Genomic DNA, 18,109 nt, shown 5'->3' with positions numbered 1-18,109 from the left:
TCTAGGCCATATCATTTCTAAAGATGGGATTACCGTGGATCCAACAAAGATAGAATCAGTGAAGAAGTGGCCTATTCCTATGATAGTGGCTGAGGTAAGAAGTTTTCTTGGTTTAGCAGGTTACTATCGTCATTTCATCGCTGATTTCTCAAAGATAGCCCTGCCGTTGACCACATTGACAAGAAAGACAGTTAAATTTGAATGGACAAATGAGTGTCAACAAAGTTTTCAAGAGTTGAAGGATAAATTGACATCGGCTCCAGTGTTGTCACTTCCTGAAGGACTTGAAGACTTTGTAGTGTTCACTGATGCTTCTAAGAAGGGACTTGGTGCTGTATTGATGCAGCGTGGTAAGGTAATTGCTTATGCTTCCCGTCAGCTGAAGGATTATGAAAAGAATTATCCGACTCACGATCTTGAGTTGGCAGCTGTGGTATTCGCTTTGAAGATATGGCGGCAGTATTTGTATGGAGTAAAGTGTGAGATTTTCTCAGATCATAAAAGCCTTAAATATCTGTTTACTCAAAAGGAATTGAACATGCGTCAGAGGAGATGGTTGGAACTTGTTAAGGATTATGATTGCACTATCAGTTACCATCCTGGAAAAGCGAATGTAGTTGCAGATGCACTGAGTCGGAAGTCAGGAGTTGTGTTGAGTTCTATGATTCAAAAACCTTTATGGTTGGACTTGCAAAGGAATGAGATCGCCTTGGTCGAGAAAGGTACGATAGCTCGACTTTCAGCTTTGGTGATTCGCCCTACTTTGAATGACAGAATTAAAGTTGGACAGCAGCATGATAAGCAATTGTTGGAAATGAGATCTAAGGCTGAACTGAAAGAAAATTCCGAGTTTTTTTTAACAGTGATGGGTTGGTGACCTTCAGAGGTAGAATATGTGTTCCTATCGGTGATGATATTCGACGAGATATTTTGATTGAGGCGCATACCGCACCATATTCGATTCATCCAGGTAATACCAAGATGTACCAAGATCTTCGTCGACTTTTCTGGTGGCCAGGTATGAAGAAGGATATTGCGTTGTATATTTCTGAATGCCTAACATGTCAGCAGGTTAAGATTGAGCACCAAAGACCTGCAGGATTGTTGCAGTCATTGCCGATACCTCAGTGGAAATGGGATCATATCACAATGGACTTTGTTGTCGGACTTCCAAGGACGCAGAAAGGTTATAATTTGATTTGGGTCATTGTTGATCGTTTGACCAAGTCATCGCATTTTCTTCCTGTCAAGACTACTTATTCGATGAATCAGTATGCCGATGCTTATGTTCAAGAGATTGTTAGACTTCATGGGATACCAGTGTCAATTGTTTCTGATCGTGATCCAAGATTTACATCTGAATTCTGGAAGAGTTTACAAAGAGCTTTGGGCACAAAGTTGGCCTTCAGTACGGGTTATCATCCTCAGAGCGACGGACAATCAGAACGAGTTATTCAGATTCTTGAGGACATGTTAAGAGCTTGCATTATTGATTTTCCTGGAAGTTGGGATTTGAAGCTGCCTCTTGTGGAATTCACATATAATAACAGCTATCAATCTTCGATTGTCATGGCACCTTATGAAGCTTTTTATGGGAGAAAGTGTCGTTCACCTTTGTTTTGGGATGAAGTAGGTGAAAGAAAGATGTTAGGACCAGAGTTGGTTCAACAAATGGTTGATGTTGTAGCATTGATTCGAGAAAGAATGAAAACTGCGCAATCTCGACAGAAAAGCTATGCAGATGTTCGAAGAAGACCTTTGGCATTCGAGGTAGGTGATCACGTGTTTGTTAAGATAGCTCCTCTCAAGGGAGTTATGAGATTTGGGAAGAAAGGGAAGTTGAGTCCTCGTTTTATTGGACCTTTCGAGATTCTTGATAGGATTGGTGAGCGAGATTATCGATTGACTTTGCCTCCGGATTTGGATAAAGTACATAATGTATTTCATGTCTCAATGCTTCGTAAATATGTGTCGAATCCAATTCATGTACTTCGTCACGAACCACTAGACTTAATGCCAAATTTGAGTTATCATGAACGGCCGGTGCAAATATTGGATCGAAAGGTTAAAGTGCTTAGAAACAAAAAAATTGGGATAGTGAAGGTGTTATGGAGTAATCATATCATTGAAGAAGCAACATGGGAACCCGAGGAAGAAATGAAGCAACGTTATCCTGAATTGTTTACGTTTTGAGGTAAATTTCGGGGACGAAATTTTTATAAGGGGAGGAGAATTGTAATAGCCGATCATTCATTTCTTTTATTATGAATTACGGTATTTTATGGTGATGGTTTATGGCTTTACATTATGATATGAATGGTAATGAATGTTATAGAATGGAATAGATATGAATGGGTAGAATAGAAGGTTGAATTTGAGTTAAATAGGTAATGGAAGTGCTTTTACGGTATGAAAATGTGGCAGTAGTTGTGATTTTTAGCATAATGTTTCGTATATTGATCCAATTGATGTGAGGATACTTTCATTAGAAAGATAAGACATAAGGCTATAACTTTGACGTTTTGCGTTTTGTTCAAATCATTGTGGAAGATAGGCCAAAAGCGCCCCGAAGTGTGTCATGCGTTTCGTCGTTCCTCCAGTGACACAAGTTGGGAGATTTAGCATAACCTTTTACTCAGACCTCCAAATGACCTGAAACTAGTGGGAGATGCAAGCCAAGACATAGAGCTACAACTTTCTAGTTTACCATTTTTCCAAATTATGAAGGGAAGAGGCGTTTCGGAGGAGATCTTTGAGGAGGCTGTGCGTAGAGCGGCGCCCGAGCGGTAAGAAACTACCGCCCGAGCGCCATTGGTTCTGAAATTTTGTGTTTCAGACAGTATGGTCCGCGCTAGGGCGGTAATATATGACCGCCCGAGCGCCCAGTACAGTACAAAAGCGTGTTTTGGTGTTTGGGAAGGCTTAAAATCGAATGGGACACATTTTTTACTCATTTCCCTTCTCCTTCTCTTCTCTCCATCGACTTGGAAGATAGGGTTTCTCATTTTCTTCTTTGGATACCTTTGATTCAAGCTTGTAGTTGGATAATTGAAGTGAGAAGAAGTTTATTTTGGGTCCAAGGAGATAAAGTAAGCTTGTGGCTTTAGTTATTGTTGGATTTTAGTGTTGGGGAAATTATGGAACTTATACTTGTGTTGATTTTATGGGTTTATTGGTATGATTAGTTGATAATTGAGTTGTTAATGGTATTATTATTGATATTGTGTTGTAGGAATCCCTCAAGACTTAGCAAGCACTTGTGTATTGGGTTGTAAGTAGACTTTTCCTTTGAATGCATCTTATGAACTATGTATATGTTAAATGGTGTTTTAAATGATGTTAGCTCCTTTAAATCATTGATTATATATATGGTATGTATTGATATGTTCAAAAGAAATGGAATTGAAGCCAAAGGGCAAAATGAAGGAGCTAAGGTTTTAGCACGCACACCACGTGTTTGATTAAATGTTTCAACGAATGTTTTTATGGCTTGATGGTTATATGGTATTGTGGTGTTACCTATGGTAATTCTAAACCCACTTGACTGAAGTTGATCAACATAATGACATGTACTGTGACTGATTTTGACTGAGACGTACATGTGTACCATTGATTGATGACCTATCAATGCCATACAAATGAAATGAAATTAATTGTGCTATAGATACCATCTTATAATTGTTATGTATGTATTTTATTGGTTGATGGCATATCATGGTAAAGAAATGATACGGATTCTTCCATTGCACTATGGTATATGTATTTGTTATTTAAAGGTCTACTTGCTGAGTTTTATAACTCATTTCAGTTATGTTCATGAGATGCAGATGCAGGTAAACGGGATTGATACAGCGTGGTGTCAAGACATAAGAAGGAAATGAGCCAATCTTGGAGGAAGGGTGAAGGATTATTTTGGTTATGGATGGATAAGAAAGTATTTTGTTTTGAAATGGTTTGGGATGTAAAACATTTGGTTTATTTTGGGAGTGTAATTTAACTCAATCTTTTGATGATCAAAGGTTCATCTTTTGCTATGGATATGGTTATGTTTAGTTGTGGTAATTTATGGCGTATTGATTTTATTTATTGTGGCCGGTTAGTAACTCTTTACGGGGTAAACTTTGTCAAATTTTTTTAAAGTTCATATTTCCTCCAAGTCTTTATTGTTTTTAAGGCTTCCGCATTATAGAGTCTATTTCTTTTAAAACGGGTCAAGGTGTCACATTTAGTGGTATCAGAGCCATGGTTCTCGGACCAATGGATTGGCACATGACTTCTTCTGTTTGTGACACTTCGGTATGTATACTTCTGCATCTCATTGATGTAATGATATGATGGTATGTATTTCTTAAGGTATATATATATGATTTCAAATGATTTTAAACTAAGATGCAATGTAGGAGATGCCACCTAAAAGGAAAGTTGTAGAGGAAGAAGATAGTTCCTCATCTCGAGTTGTTGGTGAGTTTAGTAAGTTGCTCAAGGAGCAAGCCAAAGTTCATGGAGAACAGATCCAACAGTTATTGAGATTGCAGAACCCAGATCAAGGGAGAGGTAGAGGCCTTGTGAGGCAGGAGCCCAGTTCAGAGGGAGCTTTTGACAGATTTAAAAGAACGAATCCACCTGAGTTCGTGGGAGGTGCGGATCCTCCTGCAGCTATGGAATGGGTTAAAGCTATTGAAGCAATCTTTGACTATCTAAACTTTGAAGATAATGATCGAGTTAGTTGTGCAGTGTTTCTTCTAACCAAGACTGCGCGCATTTGGTGGGAGGCCACGAAGGTAACTGTCAATGTTCAAACCCTTAAATGGAATGAGTTCAAGGAGCTATTTTATGACAAATTTTTCTCCACGGATGTCAAGACTCGGAAAGTGAAGGAGTTCTTGGAACTAAACCAGGGCAACTTGAATGTGAATGATTATATTTTGAAGTTTGAAGAAGGTTGCTTGTTTGTTCCTTTCATTGCTTCGAATGACAAAGATCGAGGGGAACACTTCATGAGAGGCTTGAGAGCCGAGATCAGGAGGGATGTCAGAATGTCTAAGGCCGCAACGTACAAGGAGATCGTGGAGAAAGCTCTTTTAGCGGAACAGGATGAGAAAGAGATTGAGTAGGAAAGACAATTGAGAAGGCAAAACTTCAATCAAAAGAATCAAGTTTCGAATCAAAGTTTTAAAGGGGGATACAAAGGCAAAGGAAAAGAAGAACATCGAGGTAAAGCTCCTGCAGTTCAGTCTGAGACGAATAGGCCTTTATGTTCCAAATGCAACAAGCCCCACAAGGGTGAATGTCTCGTAGGGAGCAACAAATGTTACAGATGTGGAGGTGCAGGTCACATTGCCATCAACTGCACCCAATCTTCAGGCCGAGGACGAGTCCAAGGGCGCATCCTCTTTGACTAAGGAGGGTGTTAATCCTGATACGTCGGTTATATCAGGTACTATTCAGATTTCAGGCAATGTAGCCCTTACTTTAATTGATACTGGAGCTACACATTCTTTTATGTCTGAAATTTTCATGAGATCGTTGGGTATTGCACCTATATTTGAACCTCTCCAGTTTACTATTATGCTTCCCTCGGGAGATGTGATTTGCCCAACAAGTGTGATTAGAGCTTGTCCTATTCTAGTGAATGAGAGAATTTTGTTTGCTGATCTTATTGTCATTCCTATGATTGAGTTTGATGTGATTTTGGGTATGGATTGGCTATCATCGTATCGTGCAGTGATAGATTGTGTTGAGAAGATGGTGCGATTTCCAACAGAAGAAGGTGACAGCAATGTCTTCAAGGGTTCAGGTACTTCGCTTGGCACTTCTTTTATTTCTTGCTTGAAGGTGAATAAGATGTTGGTTAAGGGTTGTCATGGATTTCTGGCGTCAGTGATGGATGTGAGTAAGGAATATAATGTGGATGTGAATGATATTGATGTTGTTCGAGAGTATTCGGATGTCTTTGCCGATGATGTGCCGGGGTTGCCACCGATAGATAAGTCGAGTTTGTCATTGATGTTGTACCTGGTACTGCTCCTATTTCTAAAGATCCTTATCGAATGGCACCGACTGAAATGAAAGAATTAAAGAACCAATTGCAAGAACTGTTAGATAAGGGCTTTATTCGACCGAGTTCTTCACCTTGGGGAGCACCCGTATTGTTTGTGAAAAAGAAAGATGGGTCACTACGTTTGTGTATTGACTACCGAGAGATCAACAAAGTTACAATTAAGAACAAGTATCCTTTGCCCCGAATTGATGATCTTTTTGACCAATTGCAAGGGGCAACAGTATTTTCCAAGATTGATTTGCGATCGGGTTATCACCAATTGAAAGTGAAAGAAGACGACATACCTAAGACTGCTTTTCGAACTAGGTATGGTCATTATGAATTTTTGATTATGTCTTTCGGGTTAACGAATGCACTGTCAGTTTTTATGGATCTTATGAATAGAGTCTTCAAGTCTTATTTGGACAGTTTCGTCATTGTATTTATTGATGATATTTTGGTTTATTCGAAGACTCGAGAACTTCATCGAGAACATTTGAGAACTGTGCTGCAGCAATTGAGGGATAACCAATTATATGCCAAGTTAAAGAACTGCGAGTTTTGGTTGGACCAAGTGACTTTTCTAGGCCATATCATTTCTAAAGATGGGATTACCGTGGATCCAACAAAGATAGAATCAGTGAAGAAGTGGCCTATTCCTATGACAGTGGCTGAGGTTAGAAGTTTTCTTGGTTTAGCAGGTTACTATCGTCATTTCATCGCTGATTTCTCAAAGATAGCCCTGCCGTTGACCACATTGACAAGAAAGACAGTTAAATTTGAATGGACAAATGAGTGTCAACAAAGTTTTCAAGAGTTGAAGGATAAATTGACATCGGCTCCAGTGTTGTCACTTCCTGAAGGAGTTGAAGACTTTGTAGTGTTCACTGATGCTTCTAAGAAGGGACTTGGTGCTGTATTGATGCAGCGTGGTAAGGTAATTGCTTATGCTTCCCGTCAGCTGAAGGATTATGAAAAGAATTATCCGACTCACGATCTTGAGTTGGCAGCTGTGGTATTCGCTTTGAAGATATGGCGGCAGTATTTGTATGGAGTAAAGTGTGAGATTTTCTCAGATCATAAAAGCCTTAAATATCTGTTTACTCATAAGGAATTGAACATGCGTCAGAGGAGATGGTTGGAACTTGTTAAGGATTATGATTGCACAATCAGTTACCATCCTGGAAAAGTGAATGTAGTTGCAGATGCACTGAGTCGGAAGTCAGGAGTTGTGTTGAGTTCTATGATTCAAAAACCTTTATGGTTGGACTTGCAAAGGAATGAGATAGCCTTGGTCGAGAAAGGTACGATAGCTCGACTTTCAGCTTTGGTGATTCGCCCTACTTTGAATGACAGGATTAAAGTTGGACAGCAGCATGATAAGCAATTGTTGGAAATGAGATCTAAGGCTGAACTGAAAGAAAATTCCGAGTTTTTTTTTAACAGTAATGGGTTGATGACCTTCAGAGGTAGAATATGTGTTCCTATCGGTGATGATATTCGACGAGATATTTTGATTGAGGCGCATACCGCACCATATTCGATTCATCCAGGTAATACCAAGATGTACCAAGATCTTCGTCGACTTTTCTGGTGGCCAGGTATGAAGAAGGATATTGCGTTGTATATTTCTGAATGCCTAACATGTCAGCAGGTTAAGATTGAGCACCAAAGACCTGCAGGATTGTTGCAGTCATTGCCGATACCTCAGTGGAAATGGGATCATATCACAATGGACTTTGTTGTCGGACTTCCAAGGACGCAGAAAGGTTATAATTCGATTTGGGTCATTGTTGATCGTTTGACCAAGTCATCGCATTTTCTTCCTGTCAAGACTACTTATTCAATGAATCAGTATGCCGATGCTTATGTTCAAGAGATTGTTAGACTTCATGGGATACCAGTGTCAATTGTTTCTGATCGTGATCCAAGATTTACATCTGAATTCTGGAAGAGTTTACATAGAGCTTTGGGCACAAAGTTGGCCTTCAGTACGGGTTATCATCCTCAGAGCGACGGACAATCAGAACGAGTTATTCAGATTCTTGAGGACATGTTAAGAGCTTGCATTATTGATTTTCCTGGAAGTTGGGATTTGAAGCTGCCTCTTGTGGAATTCACATATAATAACAGCTATCAATCTTCGATTGGCATGGCACCTTATGAAGCTTTCTATGGGAGAATGTAAGGCTCGAGAATTATTAGCTGTCATTGATGTTAGATTTGAAGAGGAGAATGCTTGTCATAAAAATGAGTATGTCAACAAGCAGGGCCGAAGCCACACTGCACCTGTGGTGTTAAGACTACCGCACCCGCGGTGTATGTGACAGAAAGTTGGTGAATTTGTGCGAAGCAAGACCGCACCCGCGGTGCTAACAAGACCGCACCCGCGGTCATGCAGGGACCGCACCCGCGGTCTAAGTGCTGCAATTTTTGATGAACTCGCCGTGAGCACAGCGCACCCGCGGTACAAGAGGAGCGCACCCGCGGTGCTGCATGCGAGAGATCCACCTCCTTTTCTTGGCTTGACACATGGCATGTATATATATACGAAATTGCTGAATCTTCATTCTTCATTTCAGCTGCTAAGAGCACCGAGAGTTCCTTTTTGTGTTCTTCAAAGTTTCTTCATGTTAGAATTGAGATTATGCAACAACTAGCTATCCGATTTTAATTTCGAGTACAGATTTGTGATCCTTGCAACAAGAGCTAGCTAAGGATGTAAGTATTGTTCATTTCCAGCATGTTTCGAAAATTATGTGTTGGAAGAATTCAGATTTGACATAGATTATGTGTTCTTAATATACTGAGCATCGTAGAAACGTAAACGGATCGAATTTCAGACGCCGTATGCTATACGTTCGATTTTCCAGCATGTGTTGGATTGAGAATATACAGATTACAGCATGTATATAGATGTTAGATGAAATGATGAGTTGATTGTGATTGAGTATGATGTTCTTGAGTTACCGGTATAAAAGAATTACGCCGTTATGCCGTCGAATTGCATTGAAACCGATGTTAGCTTTGTATATTGATTTGCTTGAGATGTATATGACTGAAGTGCACATTGTTTATGCCATTTCAGATTTGTATTGACTACTTGGTATTCGAGATTTTGGTTCGACACAGACTGTGCGACAAGAAAGGTATAATTCATGTGGTCACGGGATTGCACAACTCGATTCAGACTTGATACGAGTTTCCCTAAATCACATACTAGATTGTTATTACATTTCATTATGTAATGCCTTGTTTATTGATTTACGAGTCCTGAGATAGGAGATATTGGCAGACTGGCCAAAACTAGATGTTTCGGTGTATCGACGCATAGGAGTAGATTTGCTCTATGTGTAGACCCTCGATACAGAGTTGACCGAAGTCTAGGAATAAGACGTACCATCGCCCAGATTGGTTGAGTAGGTGACAGACCGTCTTATTCACACCGGGATCCCTAGATTAGAAATGAGTCGAGTCAAGATTTAAAGGTTGAATACAGATTTGTATTCTTCTACATGTTTAGATTGTATTCATGTTAATTGATATATGCTATGCTTTTGTACATGATTATTACATTGCATGCATTCATGTTTTATACTGGGATATGTTCTCACCGGAGTTATCCGGCTGTTGTCGTGTCTGTATGTGTGCATGGCAACAGGTGGGGCAGGATCTGGGTCACGAGCTAGATGAGAGGTTGATGATAGCGTGGAGATCTCGGGCATGGAAGATTTCTAGTGGTTTCTATTTAGACTTGTATCACCTATGTTTGTAGTTGGTATGTAAACACTAGTGTATGGTTGTACTAGACAGACATGTATGTATATTATGTTGTTATTTCTTATAAAAACAATGTTATGCTTTGACTATACATTTGAATTAATGTTAAAAGCAAATTTTTGACCCACATTTTCGAACAAAGATCCAATTAAATCCCAAAAGAATTGAGTTAGAGCCCGGGTCCCCACAACAGGTGGTATCAGAGCAGTAGGTTCTGTAGACTGAGATAGAATAGAATGAGCGGGGTAGATCGAGTCATCTTCCTTGCTTATATCATGCTAGCATGTCATGATTTATTGCTTCCTCTATTATATGTTGTGTTGTATTATCTGAATTGGTTTACAGCATTTCAAGCCTGAATCAGAACCGATTCTCGATCAGAGGTATATGATCAGAGGAGGGCTGAGACAGATGATATTGATTGTATACTAATCAGTGTTATAATCAGATTTATGCCGCCTAGACGTATACCACAGCCAGAGCAGGGTAGCACATCAGGTGCACAGATGGATGTCACCGCTACGCCGATGGAGACCTTATTGAAGAGATTTCAGTCTTTCCATCCGCCTACCTTGAAGGGCACAGAGAGTGCAGTAGAGTGCGAGAGCTGGCTTGATGATATCGAGATGATGTTTGAGTCTTTGGCATATACTGATGAGCGACGTGTGAAACTGATAGGGCATCAGATGCAAGAGGTTGCCAAGAGCTGGTGGTTGACTACGAAGAGAGCCTTGGAGCACCGAGGCATTGACATCACGTGGAAAGTCTTTAAAGATGAGTTCTATCAGCGCTTCTTCCCCGTTTCCTACCGAAAAGATAAAGGAGCTGAATTTGAGAATTTAAAACAGGGACAGTGGAACATCGAGGAGTATGTTGCTAAATTTTCTGCATTGCTACGATTTGCACCGCATGTGGCAGGAAACGACGAGGCAGTGGCCGATCAGTTCATCAACGGATTGAATCCCGATGTCTTTACCCTGGTGAACACGGGCCGGCCTAGTACTTTTTCAAAGGCACTGAACCGAGCGAAGGGAGCAGAGGCTGGCTTGATCAGGCAGCGAGGGGCTTCCTACGGTGTTCAGGGGCAGAGACCGCCACAGCCTACTACCGTACAGTTTCCACCACCTCCTCCTCGTTTTGACAGCGGAGCTAGTGGTAGTGGCAAGAAGGAGTTTCTGAAGGCTAAAGGCAAACAGTTTAAGAAATCTGGGAGTAGTTCATCGAGTTCGAGTGGATCTCGACAGAGAGGTCAGGGGTTAGATTATAGTGGCGCATACTGTGGTTCGTGCGGAGGGCGACATACCACGGAGCAGTGTCAAGGAGTTCTGGGACGCTGCAACATCTGTAGGCAACAGGGACACTTCGCTAGAGTTTGTCCCCAGAGAGGTGCACAACGATTCCAGAGCACAGGATCATCAGCACCAGAGCCACAGATGGAGAGACAGGAATCTTCTGTACACCTCTTTCAGACACCCTCTACACAGACCCAGCAGAGACCAGGAGGTAGTCAGACTGTGAGTCAGCCTCCCCGACAGCAGGCACGTGTTTTTGCCCTGACAGAGGAGCAGGCGCAGGAGGCGCCAGATGACGTCATTACAGGTAACTGTTTTCTTTGCGGTTATCCTGCATATGTGTTGATAGACACAGGGGCATCTCATACATTCATATCTGAACATTTTGCATTGAGACATTCATTGCCTGTTGAGTCAATGTCTACGGTAGTGTCTATAGCTTCTCCGTTGGGAAGTGGTTTGATATCTGTGACTACTGTTAGACACTGTATGCTTCAGTTTGAGGGGCATGAGATTGATCTTAATTGTGTAGTACTTGGTTTAGCTGATTTTGACTGTATAGTTGGCATAGACATGTTGACCAAGTACAGGGCCACTGTAGATTGTTTCCACAAGATTGTCAGATTCAGACCCGACATGACAGATGAGTGGAAATTCTACGGCAAGGGTTCCAGATCTCGGATTCCCTTAGTATCTGCTCTGACTATGAGTAGATTGCTTCAGAGAGGAGCAGAGGGCTTTCTCGTATATTCAGTAGATCTACTGAAGTCGAGCCCAGCATTGGCAGATTTGCCAGTGGTTTGCGAGTTTGCAGATGTTTTTCCTGACGAAATTCCAGGGTTGCCTCCAGTTCGAGAGGTTGATTTCAGCATTGATCTTGTGCCAGGCAGTGTTCCTATCTCGAGAGCTCCATATAGGATGGCACCGATAGAGCTGAAAGAGTTGAAAGCACAGTTGGAGGATCTTCTGTCCAAGGGATATATCAGACCCAGTGTATCACCTTGGGGTGCTCCGGTGCTTTTCGTTAGAAAGAAAGATGGTTCGATGCGACTGTGTATTGATTATAGGCAGCTGAATAAGGCAACAGTGAAGAACAAGTATCCTTTGCCTCGCATCGACGATCTGTTTGATCAGTTACAAGGATCTTCGGTATACTCGAAGATTGATTTGAGATCAGGGTATCATCAGCTCCGAGTTAGAGACGTTGATATTCCGAAGACTGCATTCCGAACCAGGTATGGGCATTACGAGTTTATTGTTATGCCTTTTGGTTTGACGAATGCACCAGCGGTGTTTATGAGTTTGATGAACCGCATTTTTCAGAGATATTTAGATGAGTTTGTAATTGTGTTTATCGATGATATTTTGGTGTATTCGAAAAGTTTGACTGAGCATGCAGATCATCTGAGGATCGTATTGAAGACTTTAAGAAAAGAGCAGTTGTATGCCAAACTGTCCAAGTGTGAATTCTGGTTGCGACAGGTTGTCTTCTTGGGGCATATTATATCTGGAGAGGGTATTGCTGTAGATCCGAGTAAAGTTGAGGCTGTGATCAGTTGGCCGAGACCGACTTCAGTGCCGGAGATACGCAGTTTCATGGGTCTAGCCGGGTATTATCGTCGTTTTATACGAGATTTCTCCAGTATAGCGAAGCCGATAACCCAGTTGACACAGAAGAACATGCCATTCGTGTGGTAAGAAGAGTGTGAGAGCAGTTTTGTTGAGCTGAAAAAGAGGCTGACTAGTGCGCCTGTCTTGACGATTCCTTCAGGTACAGGTGAGTTCGTTGTATATTGTGATGCATGTCACAGAGGGCTTGGTTGTGTTCTTATGCAGCGAGGGCACGTGATAGCGTACGCCTCTAGACAGCTGAAGCCGCACGAGACCCGTTATCCGATTCATGATCTTGAATTGGCGGCGATTGTATTTGCACTCAAGATCTGGCGTCATTATCTGTATGGCGAGAAATTTGAGATCTATTCCGATCATAAGAGCTTGAAGTATCTCTTTTCTCAGTCAGAGTTGAACATGAGGCAGCGATGATGGCTTGATCTGCTGAAAGATGTTGATTGTGAGATCAAGTACCATCCAGGGAAGTCGAATGCAGCGGCAGACGCCCTGAGTCGAAAGGTATGTGCTCTTTCCTTGTCGACGGTAGGTGTATCGAATTTAGTAGAGGATTGTTGCTTGTCTGGGTTGACATTTGATACAGAGAGTAGACCGCTGCGACTTGCTGCGATTCAGATTGAGCCAGATCTGATTTCGAGGATCAAAGAAGCACAGAGAACTGATCCGAGCGTGCAGAGATCGATTGATATGGTCAGAGCTGGTCATATATCAGAATATCAGGTTAGAGATTCTATTCTGTATGTGAATAACCGTCTAGTAGTGCAAGATGTTTCAGATTTGAGACGACAGATCATGTCAGAGGCACACTGTAGTCGGTTCAGCATTCATCCTGGAGGCAGGAAGATGTACAACGACTTGAAGACACAATTCTGGTGGAAGCAGATGAAGACAAACATTGCAGAATTTGTGTCTAAGTGCCTGAATTGCCAGCAGGTGAAGGCAGAGAGGAAGAAGCCCGGAGGTTTACTTCAGAGTTTGTCTGTTCCTGAATGGAAATGGGACCACATTTCCATGGACTTCGTGACGAAGTTACCTCGATCTTCGCGGGGCTGTGACGCGATTTGGGTTGTGATAGACAGACTGACCAAATCAGCGTGCTTTATTCCGTACAGAATGACCTATCGACACGATCAGATGGCAGAGTTGTATGTCAGAGAGGTCGTCAGATTACACGGTGTGCCGAAGTCGATCGTATCAGATCGGGATCCACGATTCACTTCTCACTTTTGGCACAGCCTGCAGCAGGCTTTGGGTACGACTTTACACCTGAGCACTGCTTATCATCCTCAGACAGACGGACAGTCAGAGCGGACTATCCAGACTTTAGAGGATATGCTGAGAGCTGTAGTACTAGATTTTGGTACTAGTTGGCAAGATTCATTGCCGTTGTGTGAGTTTTCATACAACAACAGCTATCAGACTAGCATTGAGATGGCACCGTTCGAAGCTTTATACGGAAAGAAGTGCAGATTTCCTCTGTATTGGGATGATATCTCTGAGGTACCAGAGTTGGGGCCTGATATGATTCGTGAGATGACCGAAAAAGTGAAGATCATTCAGAAGAGAATGAAGATAGCACAGGATAGACAGGCGAAGTACGCCAATATCAGACGCAGACCGTTAGTATTCGAACAGGGAGACAGAGTATTTTGAAAATTTCACCTTTCAGAGGCGTTGTCAGATTTGGCAAGCGTGGAAAATTGTCTCCTAGATACGTCGGTCCGTATGAGATCCTTGAGAAGATTGGCGATCGAGCTTACAGACTTGCTCTTCCTCCTTCACTGTCCGGTATACATGACGTTTTTCATGTATCGATGTTGCGCAGATACATGCCGGATGATTCTCATGTCATTCAGCCTGACGAAGCGAGTTAGATCAGACTTTGAGCTATATTGAACAGCCGATACAGATTCTTGATCGGAAAGAAAAGAAGCTCAGGACGAAGACTATTCCGCTTGTGAAGATTCAATGGAGTCGTCATGGCATCGAGGAAGCAACCTGGGAAACAGAGTCTGAAATGAGACAGAGGCATCCCGAGCTATTCCGTTGATGTAAGTATTTTGCTAGTTTGATTTTACTGCTTCTGTATATATGCTTGCATTACTAGAATGGCATGCGATTTCGAGGACGAAATCATTTCTTAGAGGGGGAGAAATGTAAGGCTCGAGAATTATTAGCTGTCATTGATGTTAGATTTGAAGAGGAGAATGCATGTCATAAAAATGAGTATGTCAACAAGCAGGGCCGAAGCCACACTGCACCTGCGGTGTTAAGACTACCGCACCCGCGGTGTATGTGACAGAAAGTTGGTGAATTTGTGCGAAGCAAGACCGCACCCGCGGTGCTAACAAGACCGCACCCGCGGTCATGCAGGGACCGCACCCGCGGTCTAAGTGTTGCAATTTTTGATGAACTCGCCGTGAGCACAGCGCACCCGCGGTACAAGAGGAGCGCACCCGCGGTGCTGCATGCGAGAGATCCACCTCCTTTTCTTGGCTTGACACATGGCATGTATATATATACGAAATTGCTGAATCTTCATTCTTCATTTCAGCTGCTAAGAGCACCGAGAGTTCCTTTTTGTGTTCTTCAAAGTTTCTTCATGTTAGAATTGAGATTATGCAACAACTAGCTATCCGATTTTAATTTCGAGTACAGATTTGTGATCCTTGCAACAAGAGCTATCTAAGGATGTAAGTATTGTTCATTTCCAGCATGTTTCGAAAATTATGTGTTGGAAGAATTCAGATTTGACATAGATTATGTGTTCTTAATATACTGAGCATCGTAGAAATGTAAACAGGATCGAATTTCAGACGCCGTATGCTATACGTTCGATTTTCCAGCATGTGTTGGATTGAGAATATACAGATTACAGCATGTATATAGATGTTAGATGAAATGATGAGTTGATTGTGATTGAGTATGATGTTCTTGAGTTACCGGTATAAAAGAATTACGCCGTTATGCCGTCGAATTGCATTGAAACCGATGTTAGCTTTGTATATTGATTTGCTTGAGATGTATATGACTGAAGTGCACATTGTTTATGCCATTTCAGATTTGTATTGACTACTTGGTATTCGAGATTTTGGTTCGACACAGACTGTGCGACAAGAAAGGTATAATTCATGTGGTCACGGGATTGCACAACTCGATTCAGACTTGATACGAGTTTCCCTAAATCACATACTAGATTGTTATTACATTTCATTATGTAATGCCTTGTTTATTGATTTACGAGTCCTGAGATAGGAGATATTGGCAGACTGGCCAAAACTAGACGTTTCGGTGTATCGACGCATAGGAGTAGATTTGCTCTATGTGTAGACCCTCGATACAGAGTTGACCGAAGTCTAGGAATAAGACGTACCGTCGCCCCGATTGATTGAGTAGGTGACAGACCGTCTTATTCACACCGGGATCCCTAGATTAGAAATGAGTCGAGTCAAGATTTAAAGGTTGAATACAGATTTGTATTCTTCTACATGTTTAGATTGTATTCATGTTAATTGATATATGCTATGCTTTTGTACATGATTATTACATTGCATGCATTCATGTTTTATACTGGATATGTTCTCACCGGAGTTATCCGGCTGTTGTTGTGTCTGTATGTGTGCATGGCAACAGGTGGGGCAGGATCTGGGTCACGAGCTAGATGAGAGGTTGATGATAGCGTGGAGATCTCGGGCATGGAAGATTTCTAGTGGTTTCTATTTAGACTTGATTAACCTATGTTTGTAGTTGGTATGTAAACACTAGTGTATGGTTGTACTAGACAGACATGTATGTATATTATGTTGTTATTTCTTATAAAGACAATGTTATGCTTTGACTATACATTTGAATTAATGTTAAAAGCAAATTTTTGACCCACATTTTCGAACAAAGATCCAATTAAATCCCAAAAGAATTGAGTTAGAGCCCGGGTCCCCACAGAGAAAGTGTCGTTCACCTTTGTTTTGGGATGAAGTAGGTGAAAGAAAGATGTTAGGACCAGAGTTGGTTCAACAAATGGTTGATGTTGTAGCATTGATTCGAGAAAGAATGAAAACTGCGCAATCTCGACAGAAAAGCTATGCAGATGTTCGAAGAAGACCTTTGGCATTCGAGGTAGGTGATCACGTGTTTGTTAAGATAGCTCCTCTCAAGGGAGTTATGAGATTTGGGAAGAAAGGGAAGTTGAGTCCTCGTTTTATTGGACCTTTCGAGATTCTTGATAGGATTGGTGAGCGAGCTTATCGATTGACTTTGCCTCCGGATTTGGATAAAGTACATAATGTATTTCATGTCTCAATGCTTCGTAAATATGTGTCGAATCCAATTCATGTACTTCGTCACGAACCACTAGACTAAATGCCAAATTTGAGTTATCATGAACGGCCGGTGCAAATATTGGATCGAAAGGTTAAAGTGCTTAGAAACAAAGAAATTGGGATAGTGAAGGTGTTATGGAGTAATCATATCATTGAAGAAGCAACATGGGAACCCGAGGAAGAAATGAAGCAACGTTATCCTGAATTGTTTACGTTTTGAGGTAAATTTCGGGGACGAAATTTTTATAAGGGGAGGAGAATTGTAATAGCCGATCATTCATCTTTTATTATGAATTACGGTATTTTATGGTGATGGTTTATGGCTTTACATTATGATATGAATGGTAATGAATGTTATAGAATGGAATAGATATGAATGGGTAGAATAGAAAGTTGAATTTGAGTTAAATAGGTAATGGAAGTGCTTTTACGGTATGAAAATGTGGCAGTAGTTGTGATTTTTAGCATAATGTTTCGTATATTGATCCAATTGATGTGAGGATACTTTCATTAGAAAGATAAGACATAAGGTTATAACTTTGACGTTTTGCGTTTTGTTCAAATCATTGTGGAAGATAGGCCAAAAGCGCCCCGAAGTGTGTCGTGCGTTTCGTCGTTCCTCCAGTGACACATGTTGGGAGATTTAGCATAACTTTTTACTCAGACCTCCAAATGACCTGAAACTAGTGGGAGATGCAAGCCAAGACATAGAACTACAACTTTCTAGTTTACCATGTTTCCAAATTATGAAAGGAAGAGGCGTTTCGGAGGCGATCTTTGAGGAGGCTGTGCGCAGAGCGGCGCCCGAGCGGTAAGAAACTACCGCCCGAGCGCCATTGGTTCTGAAATTTTGTGTTTCAGACAGTATGGTCCGCGCTAGGGCGGTAATATATGACCGCCCGAGCGCCCAGTACAGTACAAAAGCGTGTTTTGGTGTTTGGGAAGGCTTAAAATCGAATGGGACACAATTTTTACTCATTTCCCTTCTCCTTCTCTTCTCTCCATCGACTTGGAAGATAGGTTTTCTCATTTTCTTCTTTGGATACCTT

General features: G+C 41.5%; 1 protein-coding gene across 1 annotated transcript; it reads left to right on the top strand.

The window, feature by feature from the left end:
- The first annotated feature begins 4,403 nt into the window (after nt 1-4,403).
- On the top strand, nt 4,404-17,280 carry LOC140835292 (uncharacterized). The gene is made up of 6 exons (XM_073200783.1): nt 4,404-5,066; nt 5,299-6,018; nt 6,165-6,977; nt 7,695-8,037; nt 16,721-17,016; nt 17,152-17,280. The coding sequence occupies exons 1-6, from the start codon at nt 4,404-4,406 to the stop codon at nt 17,278-17,280; spliced, it is 2,964 nt and encodes a 987-aa protein (XP_073056884.1).
- The last annotated feature ends 829 nt before the right edge of the window (nt 17,281-18,109 follow it).

Source organism: Primulina eburnea, chromosome 6 (genome assembly GCF_022965805.1).
Source record: "Primulina eburnea isolate SZY01 chromosome 6, ASM2296580v1, whole genome shotgun sequence".
NCBI classification, from domain to species: Eukaryota; Viridiplantae; Streptophyta; class Magnoliopsida; order Lamiales; family Gesneriaceae; genus Primulina; species Primulina eburnea.
Note: the sequence above shows the minus strand (reverse complement) of the source record. Positions and strands in the feature narration are given on the sequence as shown.

Excerpts from the sequence above, each read along its gene's own strand:
- LOC140835292 (XM_073200783.1), top strand. The coding sequence starts at position 4,404 with ATGCCACCTAAAAGGAAAGTTGTAGAGGAAGAAGATAGTTCCTCATCT. Across the intron at positions 6,978-7,694 it reads TATTGATGCAGCGTGGTAAG|GTTAAGATTGAGCACCAAAG; the intron begins GTAATTGCTTAT and ends ACATGTCAGCAG. Across the intron at positions 8,038-16,720 it reads AAAGTTGGCCTTCAGTACGG|GTGAAAGAAAGATGTTAGGA; the intron begins GTTATCATCCTC and ends GGGATGAAGTAG.